At 35.5% G+C, this 19,134-nt stretch overlaps 1 protein-coding gene across 1 annotated transcript in view; it reads left to right on the forward strand.

Annotated features, from left to right (window-relative positions):
- Positions 1-13,898, forward strand: part of LOC110115713 (transcriptional regulator DEF1) — a 34,716-nt gene extending 20,818 nt beyond the window's left edge. The window contains exon 3 of the mRNA XM_020849031.2: positions 12,607-13,898. Coding sequence (XP_020704690.1) covers positions 12,607-13,689 — 1,083 coding nt within the window. The 3' untranslated portion in view covers positions 13,690-13,898. The remainder of the gene's footprint in view (positions 1-12,606) is intronic.
- The last annotated feature ends 5,236 nt before the right edge of the window (positions 13,899-19,134 follow it).

Here is a 19,134-nt window from a genome sequence, read left to right on the forward strand (position 1 = left end):
TGGTGACACGGTATCATTTCCGACGCCTTATACGTCGGTAAGATTTTGTTGAGTTTAAATATGCCGGCGCAATGTCCGCCAGTAACGTACGCCGGAAATATTCCGCCGTAACGTGCGACGGAAATGGTTCAAACATTCATATACCGTCGGATTGGCCGGCGGAACCGGCGTCGGTAAATTTTCGGCATATTTTGCGCCGGAAAGGTCATCGCAAGATTTACGTCGAACAATTCCGCCGTTGACTGCGCCGTTATTACCGACGCACAATTTTCCGCCGGAAAAATCCGACGGTAATCGCGTGTTTTCCCGTAGTGTCTCATCATTTCCTATGCCATTTTCATGTGTCTTTTGCCTTTAACACTATAGTCTTCTCATCACTTGCATCCAAAAGTCTTTGACTCACAGTTTGCTCGTAGGCAATGAGTGAGCTAATTAGATTGTCAATAGAATAAACATTCAAATCTTTTGATTCATATATAGCCGTGACTTTGACATTAAATTTATCATGTAGAGAACATATAATTTTGTTAACCTTTTCAAAGTTTAAAGTTTCTCTACCTAAGGCATGCAAAGATGTTATTATTTGAGTAAATCTAGCATACATGTGTGAGATAGTCTCATAAGATTTCATGCTGAAAAGTTCAAGGCATGCAGTAAAATGTTTAACTTGATTTGCTTAACTTTACTAGTACCTTCGTATGTAATGCATAATTTATTTCAAATTTTCTTGCCAGTAGTACATGTAAAGATTCTTATGCAATATTCAAAATTTAAAGCATAAAAAGATAATTCAAGCATTTAGCATTCAATTGAGCATTGATTTGTTTTATTCTACTCAATTGAGTAAACTGAATATCAGTTTTGACTCCATCTACAACACGTGACGGTACAAAATAATCAATTGAATCATATGTCACGTTCGATAATTAATTGATTGCAAGAAAGTAGACATGTGAATTTTCCAAAAAACAACATAGATATTTTCAAATAAATGTGGTCACGTGATTGAATAACCTTCCACAATATTATGATTTCCAAAGTTAGCCATTGATTGTTTTTTAAAAAGTTTTTTAAAACTCTATTTTTGAGTACCGCTGTGATATCACTTGAAAGTTCGAGGAAGTTGTAAGACCTCAATGAACTTTCCCTAATGCACACTAAGATGAAAGCAATACTATCACTTAATGTGGAAGCTAATACACTTATCAAATGTTACAAAGATAGTGATTATAATCTAATCACAGATTTTCAACCAAGCAATTATAATAACAAATAAAATGTAAAAAGTAAAGCGCAGAAAATAAAATTAAAAAGAACACACCAAATTTTATAATGGTGGTTCGATCAAACCATAACCTACGTCCCTCACCGGAGCCCTCCTTGAGTATTGCACTATCCCTATAGTGTCTCTCCTTTAGCCCTCACAGCTAGGCGGAGAAGCTCTTACAAACTCTCTTCCTCCAACCCTGTGTGGAGGACTGTACTCCTTTCACAGGTAGAGAACATTGACTCTTTTTCACCCTCTTGGTGAGATAGAGAACCCAAACTCCTTTTCAGCCTTTTGGTGAGGCAGAGAATCTTAACTCCTTTTCACCTTTCCGGTGAGGCAAGAGAACATGGAATGACTTTCACCTTCCCCGATGCGGCGAAATAGTCGGGTCCTTTAACACCAAAGAGATCTTCTTCTTCCCAAAATTTTCCTCAAGACAAAACTTGAATATGATGGTACTAAGGTGCAAGCTTGCCAAAGCAACTGTGTGAAACCCCCTCCACACTCCCTTGAAACCCACAAGGATCTTCTCCCTCTCAAACTCCATATTTTCTCTCCATCTCAAGGCTCTCTCTTCAAATTTTATCTAGAAGAACGAAGACTCGATGTATGCCAAAGGCACTCACAAAATCTTATGAAAAAGCTTAAATAGAGGGCTTCAAAAAACTCTAAAAATTCAATTCAGCCGTAAACATCATACAATATGATTGCAGGATTGTCCAGTATGTTTTACGGAATTTGACCTATTAGTACTGTACAATCACCAATACGAACAATTCAATTTGCCTATTAGTGTTGTATGATCATCAGTACAAATGACCAATCGTACAGTACGATTAGATCAAATGAAATGCAGTTCGTCCAGGACGAATCATGGGTTGAAAAAAATTGATCATACAGTATGATCCAGTTCGTGTAGTACGATGAAAAAAAAATCAAAATTAAGCTGATTCGATTGATTAATCACATGATTAAATTAAAAAATATTTTAAACATCGTACAATACAATTAGATTCATAAAATACGAATAGAACAACTTTTCAAATTAAAAAATTTGACTAATTTTATAAATATCAAGATTTCTAATCATACCAGATCATTCAATACAATGTAGTGTTCGTACTGTACGATTAGTTATATTTAAAAAATATTTTTTAAAAAAATATTAATATTTTAAATAATTTCTATAACACCAGATCGTACAGTACAATTCATATCATATAGTACGATGTACAAAAAAATTAAAATATTTAAAAATATTTTTGCTCTCCTTGTGTGTTTGTGCACGATCACAAGACTAATATATACTTTTAGAAGACTTGACTCGAGAAATTAAAAATTACTGACTCTTTTAGCATAACCTATTATACTCAATCTTTAGCCTTGAATCTTCAAAGAACCGTGTATGTTGTACTTGAAATGTTAGTCAACACACAAACAGATATGCACTACAAATACTAGGAGAACTAAAGAGATAATCAATAATATTTATTATGATCAAAATTATAAACTTGGGAGCCCGAGTTGAAACAATCAATCATATATGCAGCATGTATCTGGCATATAGTAGCAATATGGGTTTGGGATTTGAAAATTTGATATTTAAAATAAAAAAATGCACCACCTTGCACTTAAAGTGGTTGGTGGTGGAATGAATGATGAACCCGATCAAGATCACATAGTTCCATCGTCCCAGACCATTATGGTCCCTGGTCTACTTAGTCAAAGGAGTAGTCGACCCAATTTGATAGAAGGATCCTTATCAACAGTCATAGGTTGCTTCGTCTAAGGATACTTTGTAGACCTAGGTGAGTATTTGTTGAAGGGGATAAATCTTAATCCACCTTAGTTAACAGAGGGCTTTGTGCCCTGTCGATTATATCCTATTGATATATATCTCAAGGATTTAGTGCCATTGAGGAGTATAATTTAGTTGTGCCATTTGACGGCAAACCACCCGGTTCAGATGGCCCTTGTCATAACCGTTTACCTACAGTGATATTTGGCGGCAAAACTGCCGGTTAGAGGACACGTGCTATGTCCTTACTGACAAGAGACTGTTTGAGAATGAATGCTAGTGATATTCTCGACCAGATAAACTCTTGGTGAGTTGAAGTTGTTTTCAAATTGTCTATCTCTGCAAACTGTTGTAGGGGGTGGATGAGTTTTTCTTTAAGCATTTGATGGTTGAATTTCGATTTCAAATATCTTGAATTTTGGTAGCTCTTGGAGTTTTGAATTTCATGGATGTTTGAGTGTCATTTTGAATGTTTGAAATTAACCGATTCAATTGAGTTTATCTGCGGTGAGGGTTGGCGCTAAGGGAAAGTTGAGGAGTTTATCGGCGGTAAGGTTATGATATCTATGTGATTTGGTAAGATAGAGAAAGAGAAAGATAATTAGTGAGAGGAGATCATAGAAGAGAGAGAGAGAGAGTACAGAGGAGAGAGGTAGAAGAGGGGAAAGACATAGGGTGGGAGTGAACTCACGACCATTGAGTAGAGCGCCGACATCATGGAAAATCTATGGGCGATTCAATGAGGAGAGCTGTTGTGATTTAGGTTAGACTATTATTTAATTTAATTTAATTTTTTATGTTATGGTTTGTAATATTATATTATTTAGTTTTATTTCCTTAAGAGAGCTACGACAATTTACCCATGGCTTCGTTTCCATAGGAAGAGCTGACTGTTATTTAGCTTTTTTACTTATATGCATTATAAGCTTGCAATTAACCATAAAAATAAAAATTGATAATCTAAAGTTGATGTTAATAGAAGATATATTGAGTTCAAAGAAAGTGTCAAAGTATTGATCTTTTAAATGCTGAAATATTCCAGCCAAGAACTTCCAAGAAGTACAAGAAGGATTGGAGTAATGTGTCTAAATTAGATATCTAGAAAATCTTAGTATTAGTTTAGATTTTAATGTATTATATTTTAGTTTATACTGTAATGCCTTGAATTCTTCTCTTCTTGCATTCTGTTCTAAGTTCACATCCTTAACAAGATATTTTCATTTTAAGATTATTAGTACTAGGGGTGTGCATTAGTTTATTTAAACCAAAAAACCGAACCAAACCAAACATATTTAGTTGGTTTCATTTGGTTTTTTTAATGATGGCTCGGCTTTTAGTTTTGAAATAACAATTATTTGTATTTTGATTGTTGGTTTGGTTTAAAAAAATTGGTCAACTCAAAAAATCAAAATATTCTTTAACTTAATGAAACAAAAATTATTATTATTATTCTAAAATTTGGTTCTATCTATATTTTGATTTGGTTAAATTATTTTACCAAATCCATCAACCAATCCATCCAAATTAATCGAGTGCACATCCCTTTAGGATTTTAAAATTTGGTTGAGCTAAAACCAAACTATATTGCAATTTGGTTCTACCTATTGTTTGGTCGATTTAATTTTGGTTCAGTTTAATTGCTTAACAAATAAATCAATCAATCCATCTAAACCAACTGAATGCGTAAGCCTAATACATATTGATCTTGTTAGAATCCTGCAAAACAGAGGATGCAGAAACTAGAAACAAATGGGAAAAGCAAAGAACAGAGATAACAAAGAAATGTTCTTCATCTTCCTTAGCGTGAAATGTTACAGAAGTTCAGTATATATTCTCAGAGTTTGTTAGCAAGGAAAGGCCCATATTTAAGTGCAGATATCCAACGGTTAAAAATAAAGAAAACTGTTGTAATGAAAACTAGTGGCGTAGTGCACATGGAGCAGTAAGCCGACATTTCTATTGCTGCATCTGCTTATCAATTCCTTTTATGTTATCATCCCCCCGCAAGCTAACTATGGTTTGATGAATAGTTAGCTTGGAACGAAGCTGAGTGAACCGAAGAGAAGTATGAGACTTGGTGAAGAGATCATTCGGTTGATCCTGAGAAGTAATGTGATGAACTGATATATGTTGCCATTTGATGCAGTCACGAATAAAGTGACAATCTATTTCGATATGCTTTGTACGAGCATGAAAAACCGGATTGTTAGCCAATGCAAGTGCAGACACATTGTCACAAAAGAGCTTTGTTGGATAAGAACAAAGGCCAAATTCCTTGAGCAAACGTTGAAGCCAGATGATATCACAAGTTGTTGTAGCGAGGGCTCGATACTCTGCCTCGGTGGAAGAACGAGCAACAGTTGTTTGTTTCTTAACAATCCAAGGTATTAAGGTCTTATCTAAGAAGACACAATAACCAATAATAGATTTACGATCAGAAGAGTCTGAAGCCCAATCAGAGTCTGAAAAGGCGGTGAGTTGCAATGAGGATCGTAGAATGGGCAACCCATATTGTATAGTGCCTTTAATATATATGAGAACCCGTTTGAGCAGTTGAAAATGAAAGAGCTGAGGGTGATGCATGTGCTGACACATGATGTTAACAGCAAACATAATGTCGGGACGTGTTAAGGTTAAATGATGCAGAGAACCAACTAATTGGCGGTATAGATCCGGTTGAGAAAATGGAATAGAAGATGCAGGTGAAATTGCAATTTTAAGTGGTAAAGGAGTGCTGGCTGGTCGGGATTCAGACATACCCGCACGGTTAAGAAGATCTGCAGCATATTTGGATTGATTTAAATGTAGACCATGATGTTGGTGTGTGACCTGCAAGCTATAAGAAAGAAGGATACCGGTCCAAGATTACACATATTAAATCTGTTGTGAAGAGCAGCCAAAAGCTTGGTGATTGAAGATTTATCGGATCCTGTAAGTAAGATGTCATCGACATAAACAAGTATGTACATGTGAACAGCCCCTTGGCGATACAAGAGAAGAGATGGGTCAGCTGTGCTATTCACAAAGCCATAGTCAATGAGATATGAGGAGAAAGTAGCAAACCATTGCCGATGAACTTATTTAAGTCCATATATAGCCTTCTTAAGTAGACAAACATGATTCGGCTGTTGAGGATCCACAAAACCTTTAGGTTGTTTCATATAAACAAATTCATCAAGTTGGCCATGCAAAAACACATTCGAAATATCCAATTGTAAGACAGTCCAATTGTAAGAGACAACAAGTGTAAGAAGAATGCGAATGGTTGAAAATTTTGCTACTGGGCTGAAAGTGTCATGAAAATCTAAACCAAATTATTGATTAAATCATTTAGCGATTACACGAGCTTTATGTCGAGCAAATGTGCCATCAGAGTTCAGTTTGGTTTTAAAGATCCATTTACACCCCAATATATTTTGATTTGGAGGAGGTACTAAAACCCATGTACCTTGTTTATGTAATGCGTCAAATTCTATTCTTATAGCCTCACGCCAAATTGGAGATTGAACAACTTGATTATAAGTATGGGAGTGGGAGTAGTGATAGAATGTTGGAGGTCGAAAATTTTAGTTGGTTTAAGTTTTCCGGTCTTGAGCCTTCTGACCATGGGATGTTGGGAAGGAAGACTGGGCTGTATGGAAATTGGAGGTAGTGATGAATCTCATGGGATAGAATTAGGCGTAGAGATATTTGGTGAAGCAGCAGGTATAGTGGAAGAGAATTCGGGAGCTGATGGCATTATAATAGGTGGAGTAGATTTAGGACTTATTGGAGAGATAGTAGAAACATGAACAAGTGTAGATGGTAGAACATGTATAGGAGAAGAATGAGGAGCTGGTGGGGAAAGTATATTGTGAAAAAGGAAATCTGATTCATGAAAGGTTATATGACGAGAAAGATATAAGTGGCCAGTAGGTACGTGAAGACATTTATATCCTTTGGCATGAGAGGCATATCCTAGAAACACACAAGGAATTGAGTGAGGTGCTAGTTTATGAGAGAGTTTGGTTGGTAACCACGGATAACATAAGTAGCCAAAGGTGCGTAAATGAAAGTAGAGTGGTGGTTGATTATATAACCATTCATAAGGGGACTTATTTTGGAGAAGTGGGGATGGTAAGCGGTTGATAAGATACACCGCTATTTCAAGAGTATCAAACCACCATTTTGTAGGAACATTAGCATGAAATAGATGAGTTCGAATGGTTTTAAGTAAGTGGCGGTGTTTACGCTCAGAAACGCTGTTTTGTTGAGGGGTATAGGGACAGGTAGTTTGATGGATAATGCCAAATTTGAGCAATGTCGCCGTAAAAAGGTTATTAACATATTCACCACCTCAATTTGAGCATAGTATTTTGATTGATTTCTGAAATTGCCTCTCAACCAAGGATTTAAAATGCATAAATTTAGATAACATTTCAGATTTATTATATAACGGATAAATCCAAGTATAGCGACTAAAATCATCAACAAACAAGAGATAATATTTATATGATTGCTTTGACAAAATTGGGGATGGACCCCATAAATCAGTGTGAATTAGCTCTAGACATGGAGTAGTCCTAATAGAAGATAAAAGAAAAGAAAGCCGAGTACATTTAGCATGAGAACAAGCTGAACAATGAGACAAAGAAGAAGATGGTTTGCTGATTTGCATTTCTTTGGAAAGAAAATATTGAGTAGCGGTAGAAGGATGACCCAAACGTTGATGCTAGAGTGTAGAAGAGACATAGGTGGCATTGAGAGCAGCGATGGAAGCTGTGGTGGACGACTTAGAAAGCAGTGTAGAGGAGCTAATAAGGTAGAGTCCTTGTTGACTGGGCCCTCTGAGGAGAATCCGGTTGGTCTGAGAATCCTTTATGTCATAATCATTAGAATCAAAACAGACAAAACAAGGATTATCTTTAGTTAGTTTATGAATAGAAAGAAGATTATGGGATAAGTGTGGGACATGAAAATTTTTGGATAAATGTAGCTCACGAGAGGGTGTTGGAAGAAGCCCTTGTCCGGTGTGAGCAATGGGTAGAAGCTGTCCATTTTCAACTGAACTTGAGATCCACCTGAGTACAGTTGAACCTACTGAAGTTGAGAAGCATCAGATGTAAGATGATTGCTAGCTCCAGAATAAAAAAAACAATTAGCAGAGGTTTGATTTTCAGTTGCCAGATATGCTTGGGGCAATGACTAATACGAGGTATCATGTCGATACAAGCAATTTATGGCAGAATGACCAGATTTACCACAAATCTGGCATTCAATGGAGGATCTAGGTGGTCGACCACCACAAGCAGAAGTATTTGTTGATCGGCCAAAACCAAAGTCAGAGCGCCCGCGACCTCGTCAGGAAGAGGGAGACTGACCATGACCAGGAAACTGATAGTATCCTCGATCACGTGATCATCCTCTAGTGGTGGCTAGAGCAAAGGACTATCTGAGGAGGGTGGAGTATAAGTGGCTAGAGCTGTTTCAGTGGCAATGTTAAGCTCCTCACTACATAAAAACGAATAGAAGTCATCAAGATTGATCGGTTGTAATTGAGTACAAATGACAATCTTGAATGCTTGATATGTCGGTGGCAATCCATTGAGCGTGTAGAGTATTATGTCTTCAGTGTCAATAGAGGAACCGACAGCTGTAATAACATCAATTTTCTGCTTGATAGCCAACAGGTATTGAACCATTGGTAGGTCTTTCATTTGGATTTGATGCAATTCATTTTTCAACTGTTGTAGACTTGATATATTCGAAGATTGAAGGAGACGCTCAATGGTAATCCAAATCTCATGACAATTATTGTTGACTGTAACCGTTCATCCCTACCGACATACCCAAACGACACAGCCGCTCAGTTGCCGACTTACCCACCGCCTCTCTCACGAAATAAAACAACAGGGAGGGACATATTGTAGAATAAATGGCAGCAACAAGATTTTGATCAATTAAAAACTAGGAGTGAAACAGAGGGTTGGGAGAGAAACTGCCATCCGAATTCTTCACTTGTTTGGAAGGTTTAGTAGCCGAACTAGTGAGATAGGATTCAAAACCATTAGCTGAGAACAACTTGAAGATTTGAGCCTTCCAACTGGATAGTTTTCCGTAGAAAGCTGGACGTTAACTAAGGTTTTAACTGTGGACATAAAGAACTTAAGCTTAGGTGGTATAGTGACATCACTGTCGGTGGTGTGAGTATGAAGAGTAGCGGAGGAAGAAGATGAATCCGCCATAGTAGGAAAATATTATCCTGAAAGCTCTGATACCATGTTAGAATCCTGCAAAACAGAGGAAGCAAAAACTAGAAACAAATGAGACTAGCAAAGAACAGAGATAACAGAGAAATGTTCTTCATCTTTCTTAGCGTGAAATGCTACAGGAGTTTAGTATATATTCTCAGAGTTTGTTAGCAAGGAAAGGCCCAGATTTAAGTGCAGATATCCAACGGTTAAAAATAAAGAAAACTGCTGTAATGAAAACTAGTGGCGCAATGCACATGGAGCTAAGCCGACATTTTTATTGCTGCATCTGCTTATCAATAGCTCTTATCTTATCAGATCTATCTATTTCCTTCAGTTATTTTTTATAATGAGATAGTTTAGATTAAAATTGGTGGATATCAATATATGTTACATAAAAAGATAGATTTTCATTTGATGTCTCATTTGTCACTTTGTAGGATCGCCAACAATTATGCCCCAAGTATGTTAGATGGATATCTGATAAACAATTTATCACAGCCAAATATTTTCAAGCAAGAAATGATGCATTTATCAAGTGATTATCTTAATAAGACTTTATTTTTTGGGGGCTTCAGCAATCTACTAATTACTCTTATCAAGAATTATAGTAATCTACTAGGATTATATCATTCAACAACTTAACACAGGACTAAAGCGTCGTTGGGAGTGTAGCATATTATTCCGCTGTGCTTGTGATGTATACTTGGCCTTTGATTTTTTTAGCCATTGAATTTCTATAACTTAATTTCTTTGTCTACCAATTTTATGTAGTGTAAGAGTTTATAAATAAGGGTGTTCTAAGTCATGCAAAAACAACTTTGGCTTGAATAAAATTTCTGTTTTGTGGATGTGAAGTTTTCTTCATTCTTCCAGTATTTCAATTCGTGATCAAGTGTAAAACTTGAAGCATATCAAATAGACGATCTCTTTGTTCAAGTGATAGGCTTGGAATATGGTTTATTACTTTCCTTTATATCCTCTTATTTCTTTTATTTGATGTTAAATTGATAATGCAATTTGCAAAATTTTAGATTTCATATATATTTAGCTTCATTTATACGTGTGATGTCTAAATTTTTGTAATTTTCATGGTTCTGTTTCATGGCTGGTTTCATTAGGTGATACATTTTTTCATTGAATCTTTTTATATCTGTAAAAAATATCACACAACACGTCATCAACTACATATTCTTTTAATAGATTATTAATATAAAATACATAATCGAAGCACTTACTGTCAATATTTTCTAGCAAAAAATATAAAGCTTAAGGTTCAACAGAAGAAAAACTGAAATTGGTTTAATTATGATTGCAATTCAATATTTTATCAAGTATACCTACCTCCAATAACACACCAACATTAGCATTAATTATTAGGCATGATTTAATATTGCACAATCTATACAAAATATCAAAAACTCAAAAAAGAGTATATAATGTTCAATATAATTTCAAAAAGTATGAAGACATTGATGTAGCATTAATTGGACTTGACAAACTCGGCATTTGGACACCCATTGATAGTCCAACCTAAATAAAAAATTTATTGAACTAAAAATAGATTAAGAATGTCCTGTCCATGACAACATATGTCAACAGTGTTTGACCCTAATTTTAGAATAAAACGCATTCAATACAATTTTTAGCATATCAAATTCGTGTTAGATACCTATCATATTCAACAGAGACAAAAGGCTTTTGATGTACCCACACGCCTCATGGATAAAAAGCAAACTTCACATATCTTCTCATTTAATTGAGTATTATTTTGTATATTATTTATTCATTAAAAATCCTAGGCCTTAAGATGTTCTACTTACTGAGTTTTACTGATAAGCGAAGGTCCCGGAGCCACTTGAAACTTAAACCGGAGCTAGGCACAATAACAGGACGTATAATGATTATGGTAGTTGAAATCTTATATTAAGGCTATTCTCTAGGTGTGATCAAGTTCTTAGTCATTCCTAAGCTCCAAGTTCCAATTAGAATTGCATGAGAAATTAAACATCTTGGTAAGGTTTTTTATATGGTAAAATATGTGTGAAGATAAATTTGGTGTATGCTTTTATATGATAAAAAGATAATAGTCATGGATGTTCTCACTAAACATTTGCAAGAGGATTTACTTTGGTGTATGCTTTTTGTTGATGATATTCTTCTTGTTGATAAGACTAGAGAGGGAGTTGAAGGTAAACTTGAATTATGGAGGTCAACCTTAGAGTTTAAAGGTTTTCGCTTGACTAGATCTAAAACTGAATATATGGAGTGTAATTTTAGTAGTAATTGACCTAGTGAGGGGTTTGTGACTTTGGATGATAAAGTCATTAATAAGAGTACACGTTTTAGATATCTTGGATCTATTGTTCATAGTGATGGTGAAATAGGTGGGGATATTATCAGCAGAATTCAAGTTGGATGGTTGAAGTGGAGGAATGCATCGGGCTTGTTGTGCGATAGAAATGTCCCCCTCAAACTTAAGGGAAACTTGCAAAACTTTATGGTGCCGAATGTTGGCTATTAAAAGAGAAGTATAATACTAAGTTAAGTGTTGTAGATATGAGGATGCTCAAGTCGATGAGTGGCTTTACCCTTAGAGATAGGATACGAAATGAGCATATACATGAAAAGGTTGGAGTAGCTCCAGTGTAAAATAAGATTAGAGAGTCACCTTAGATGGTTTGGTCACATAAAACGGCAGGCTTCTGATGATCCGATCAGAAAAGTAGAGGTTTTAGATTTGAATTATGTTAAGAAATGTAGAGGTAGACCTAAAAAGACTTGGTTAGAAAATATTAGAAATGACTTTCTTTATTAGATTTAAATGAGAATTTGACTTTTAACATGACACAATGGAGAAAAAATGATTAATGTAGCCGACCCCACGTAGTGGGACAAAGGCTTGATGTTGTTATTGTTGTTGTAAAACATGTGTTGTTTTTCTGAAAATAAAAATCTAACTTGAGTATGTTTATATATATAACTTGAGTATGTGTTTTGCGTTGCAGTAAAAGCTGGTGTCAAAGAAAGCCACACATATCCTAAGTTTATGGCCTTTAATTATATGTTCTTTATGAACTTAACCAAACTCCTTTTCCTGTCATTCTACCCTGCAACTTCACCCCTAGCACTTGAACACACAAGGACCTAAATAAAAAAGGAGAAGGCTATAAACCTGAACTCATCAAACAAAGGTTTCTATTATTGAGAAGTTCTTTGGGAGTATTAACTATGAATCAATCCTCTTTAACCAGGCAGATCTTTTAGCAAAGGTGCTATCTCAGAGATGAATCTTCTTTGTTTTCCAGGTTCAAAGATCTGTACAGATTATCAGGGACAAGCAAGAACTTGCCGATGCCCAGAAGGAGCTGACCAAATTTCATCTCTCTCAGAAGGAAACTGGCAATTTAAGCCTTTCCCAGAGAACCAATAAGGATATTACTGCAGGAACTTCTGACACCAAACCTCAAAATGATAACAAAGACGTGGCAAACCTGCAGTTAACTCTTGCTCTTCCGAACCAAATATCCTCAACACACCCCATTAAAGCTGCTGATCAAAACCTACCCCACAAAGAGCTTCCTTTGCAGCAGCCTGCACCTCCACAAGATCGACACATTCTAAATCAAACAAGTGTATACTACACACAGCACCACGAACCTCCACCCCCACCTCTGTCTGTACCTCAAGCGCAGCATATCCAGCACCTGCAATCTGAGCTATATGTGCCGCAAAGAGCTCAAATGCAAAATCTCTCTCACCGAGCACCACCACCGCAGCAACCGACATTCTCTCAATACCAGCAGCAATGGTCTCAACCAGCGCCACCTCAACAACCTTCTTCACCTAGCCAAGTTCTAAAGCCACAAACTCCACCCACCTATCCCCCATATACTCCTTATCAACCTGCCATTACTGAATCATTCCAAAGCAGCAGCATGCCCCCGCCCGCTCCATACTCGTCTTTTCCACAATCAGTCGGATATGGAGTTACAGGCAGCAGCATTTCCCATCCACCACCTCCGCATAACATGCAGCGGCACCCGCCACTGCCGCCACCGCATGCTAAGAGCAGTCATATCGGAGCCAACCCGTATCCACCTCAGTCGAATATGCAGGGCTATAATCCAGTATTTGCTATTGATGGAGACAGAGCTTCTCATCAACAGAGCTACCACACAAATTTAAGCACACCAGCTTCACAGATGATGCGCAATCACCCCTATGGAGAGATTATTGAAAATGCCATTATTATGGGTTATTCAAGAGATCAGGTGGTTAACGTTGTGGACCTGATGGCAGAGACAGGTAAGCCTCTAGACTTCAATGCTTTGCTTGATGAGCTGAATATGCATGCTAATGGAGGGCCTCCTCGGGCATGGTCCCGCTAGAGGCATTATCTTATATAGTGATTATTTGTACGTTTCTTATAAGTACTCGGGGTGGTATGCTGAGAGTGCTTTTATCATGTAAATATTTAACTTGAACTGTCGTGCATTTTTTTCTATAATATTTTCCATGTTTGTTGGGATGTGTGAATTGCACCACAAATTTTACAGTATTGAGAAAGTAGTAAATACAAAGAGTTGATGATGTTGAACTGGTCAGTTTCACATTGTTAGCACCGCCGCTTAGTTTGTTGATCATTTGTTTGATCCAAACGGTCTAATGAAGATGAAATTATTTTGTGCGAGCGCTGAACATCATTCGGAGACCAATCAGAATGATTTACATTGGTACGACGGCTCGGTACCGCTTGGTACTACATCTCGGTACCGCGCTCGGTATTGCTAATGTAACTCATTTTGGTTTGTCTCCGAATATAGAGCTACGTTCGACATCTGCACAGAATAATTTCTCCTTATGAAATGAGGCGAGAAGGACTAATGATTGTTGTGGGAGATTTACATATATATGCTATTGACATTTTCTTTATTTTTCAAATTTTTTAGTATGGCTGTGATATGGGCATCACTTTTTTTTTTAAAGGGAAATTATCTAAAAGTCCGCGAGTTCACTTGGCCCTATCATTAGCTTTTATTAAATTTTATCATTGCTTTCTGACTCCTCACATTTTATATTTCGTTTTTGGTTGTATTTCCTGCCTACACTATGTTGTTACTAGAGAAAAATTCGGGCTATCTATTGAACCTTTTCCAATCTCTCTCTCTGGCTATATTTGTGACAGCTTTTTTACTATTTTTTAAAGCAATTTCGTAATACAAAAATGTCTTAAATTAAAAATTTTTATATTAAAAAGCTGCTTTAAAAAGCTATAAGAAGTTGTCCCAAAGAAAGCCTTAGTTGTTCTAGAACTGGCTAGACTACTTGATGCCACCTTTGCTTCCTACCATCAGGTTGAATCTAGCTCTCCTTTGAATATGATTGTTGAAATGAAAATTTTGGTTATTCGAGAATTGAGCATGATCCACTGAACTGGAGATATGATTAACAGAATGTTAGAACTAAGAATTACACAGTTCAATTTAATTATTGATATCTTGAATATGGTAATTTAAATGATAGATTCAACTATTCAAAATTAAAGCAAGGTCATTGGCTTGTTGATCTAGCATTTAAAATTTTAGAGTCGGAAATCATGCAATCGAGGCTCGATTTTATTTGAGATAGTTTCTTTATTGTTTTTTAAAGCAAATTTTTAATATAAATCTGTTTATTAACAAAAAAATTTGTTTTAGAAGACAGTAAGAAAGCGGTCTCAAACGAAGCTTGAATCTAGTAATTGATTTTTTGAACATGATTATTGAAAGAGTGAATCAATAATTCAAACTCTAAGCAAAGTAATCAACCTGGTGATTTGGTTAACAGTAGCTTAGAAGTGGCTATTGATTGTTTAAATCTAGTTACTAATATTTTGAATATGGTTATTGATGGAAGAACCCTTATAATAACCCCTCCACAATCCAGTTTGGCTCAACTGATTTCCCATCATTTGAGGTCCCTAATTAAGATTTTGTTTGAGATAGTTTTCTTATTGTTTTTTAAAGCATTTTTTTAGTATTAAAATTTTATTAAAAAATATTTTAAAAAAAATATTAAGAAAGTTGTTTTAAATGAAGCTGAAATCTTGATCAAAATTGAAATCTTAGGGCATCACGTAAAACGGATGGGCCAAGGGGAGGGGATGCTGTGAATGTAAATAGATTGTTATGTGCGGAGCCGGACCCAAAAAACAGTTCGGTTTTGTAATTGTGAACAAGAAAAGTGCAGTGATGAACAGTAACTGCGCTTTTACTGTTCATAATCATAAAATCGAACGATTCTATGAATCAGGACTCCGCACAAACACATGAGTGTGGAGATAAAATATCATAAAGAGTTCATGAGCTAGATTTCTCATATATTTTGGACGTCTCGAATGAAGAGAGATAGTGACATCTAGTTTGACTTAATGGAGACCCACACTTTCAAAATGCAAAAATTACGATGGGACAAGAACACAGGCGAGGGTGTTCAACGATGGGCGTTCATGTATGGGAGGTTGCAAATTGCATGAGGCAGCAAGGGTTTTGATGCTCATTTTGTGGCTTGAATTGAAAGCGAGGAAGAAAGAAACAATTAATGGGTCACATGGATTGTATATCTTCATCATTTGCGTAAGATAAAATTTTTATTTTATTTTCTTTCTTCAGTCATAGCAACTCAAGGGTTATCATTAGGGTTTAAATTAAGATATTTTATGCAACAAATATTTCTTGCATATAAACCCATAAACCCCCAACTGTTGTTATCTATTGCGCTCCAATCTTCCTCAACAACCATTCTCCACTTCATCCCGCAACTTCCAAACCAGCTACAACAAACCACCCCATTCCCTTCACTCATCAAGCCTATAAATCCAACCCAAAACAGCCCACTGCTAGCAAACTCCACCTACCATACACGCCTTATTTGGCATGGTGGGAAGGCCCGACTCCTGAGATTTCCCCTAAACGAGAGAGATGCTGGGAAGCTGTGAAATTCAGAATGCATGGAACCTGATTTGAACAAAATGACACATGAATTAAAAAAAAATAATAAGGAACTGAATTTGTATATTATCAAACCACAGAGAAATTTATATTAAACTAATAAATCTACAATCACACTAAAAATACAAACGCTAAGTAATAATCTAAATCATTTAGTTAAATATCAATATGCAAGTAAAGGATATGTTGTTTTCAACATGACTTGTTTGCAAGCAATGAAATTGAGAGAAATGCATTATTTACAAACAGACGTATGAAATCCCTAAATAATATTGTAAATCACATACAAGTGATAACATTTAACATGTAACGTTCATATCAATCAACAATTAAATATAGTGACCTATATAAGCAAGATTTAATAAGCACTAGTCCCTTATGAATGATGAAATTAAAGTGATTTATAGCATTCAACTGACCAATCAATAAGTAGACATGAATGACTCTTAAGTACGATAAATCTATAATGTATACGAGCTCCTACAAACTGTTGTGGATTTCTTCATGCATAGAACAACTGACCAACAAGATAAATAGGTGATGATAGAAGTCTTGCAACACATGCAATGCTCTCATTTATAAGTAATAATGAAATGTATATAAGTGAACATAATAGCTCACTAATCAACATGCATGAGGAGGTTAGTGAATAATGCAACGACATCCTGTAGCCAATACCAGTACAAAAACAAGCATATCAAATCTTGCAAGCACTGAAAGACATGGCATGATAGTCGTAATGAGCATAAGTAACATGTTTATAAGTGAGGTATGAAGAGTGTAACAGTGAGTGTAATTGCATGCTTACAATAAACATTGATTAACGTACAAATGAGTACACCAATCTCATATGAATGCGACGCTAATATGCAATGAGCATAATAACTCACAGTCAACATGCATGAAAAAATTAGTGACGAACGTAGTTTGATCGGCGGGAAACATGGGCTTAAAAATGAGCACATAAGTTTACATGTAAGCACTGGTAATAGATATGTTGTTGAAGGACTACAACAAATGTAAGCACCTACGAGCTGTTGTAAGAGACCCAACATGAGTTTAACATATTGTCTACAAGTAAATACAAGAAAAATGGCGATAAATGTGAGTTACTATGGGCAGCATTAAATGATCCGCATTCAACACAACTTGCCCACACATAATAGTAGAAGACTTGCGATTCATACAATGAACCTATCTATAACCATTGATGGTGAATGTATTGCCAATATAGTGAATCTTTTACAGGCATGAAACAGAAGGTCATGGAGAAAGCAAATGCTCACTGGAAATGATAGGTGATATATCATAATGATAATCATTAACAGGAAATGGATGCTACGATACCCTTTCAGTCAATAATCAATTAATGACTGAAAAGTACATTGATCTACGATAAGTATAGATAGTTGTTATGCAGCAAAAAGGTAAGCGCCTACTAGTGGTTATAAAAGACCCGTCATACACCCAACATGCTATCTATAAGTAAAAATGAAAAAGAACTATAACAAAATGTAGAAGACTTTCATCCAATAGAAACACCTACAAGCCACTACAGCACTTCATAATTCATACAAGGCTGGTATCGGAGGAGTGTTTAGAGACCACTTTGGAAGGTTTTTATTAGCCTTTGGAAAACCTGTTACTCACTGGGACTCGGCTACAGTGAAGCTTCAAGCAATACTAGCAATCAAACAAGTGATTAAAGAATGGATGCTTGACATGAAGGTCTCATCATTGAAGGAGATAACATGAATGTGATCAATTTCTTCAAGGAGTTGGTGAAGAAAGGCGGTAATGACTCGATTGACCTCTCTTTTATTAAAGATTTTGATTTTGTTATTTTTAAATATGTTAGTAGAGAAAGCAATAAGTTATTCGATCTTTGTGCTAATTTAGCTTGCTTTAGCTGTTTTATTTGGGATGATGTTACTTTAAGGAATATCCCTCCTCCTTTCTTTTCTTTGTTAGAAAAGGAGTCGGATACTTGTAGAGAGTAAGACTGTTTTATATTTTTATTAAATAAAGCTTTTTAGCTTTTCTTTTCAAAAAAAAAAACGAGAATAATCGTAGAAGAAAAATGTGCTGGAAATTTGAGAGCCAACAGATTTCTAACACAAAATTATTAGTTATATAAATTAATAAATCTCTTCACATTCTTGGAATGTTTTAATACAAATTAAAATTTCGATTATATTTCTCCAAAAAAAAAAAAGTATACACATATTTCTCTAATTCTAAATATTATAATATATATAGTCAAGTTTTCTTTTATAAATGCCACTCCAAAATAAATTTAAATTGAATATCAATACTAAAATAAATATAAATCTTAATATAAAATAAATGATGATAAAAAATAATTTAAAAATTTTGCTTATATGATTTGTAATTTACAAAATATCTATCAAAATATATGAAAATTTAATTTAAAAGAAAAATATTTTTGGTGGGGACAAGAAATATAGGAGAGCCTATACCCCTCGCTCGCACAAGAGGGGTGGGACGACACAAAAACGAAGAGACACGACTTGAGACGAAATTCAAGATGAGAAGAGAGAAGAGAACAAACTCTTACATAGACCTGTCAAAAACGGGTCACCGGTCGGGTTCGGGTCCAACCCGAAATTGACAGGGGTTCAAACGGGTTAAAAATTTGAACCTGGACCCGACCCGGGTAGGTAAACAAGTCAGAAATTCGAACCCGGACCCTACCCAGCATAATTATCAACTAATTATTATTAATTATGAGATAAGATAATACTTACATGCTAAATGTTTAAATATCTTGAATTTAATATGTAAAAAATTGTAAATATAAATAAATATATAATTTTTAATATT

The sequence above is a fragment of the Dendrobium catenatum genome, unplaced genomic scaffold (assembly GCF_001605985.2).
Source record: "Dendrobium catenatum unplaced genomic scaffold, ASM160598v2 fragScaff_scaffold_1260, whole genome shotgun sequence".
In the NCBI taxonomy this organism is placed as follows: domain Eukaryota; kingdom Viridiplantae; phylum Streptophyta; class Magnoliopsida; order Asparagales; family Orchidaceae; genus Dendrobium; species Dendrobium catenatum.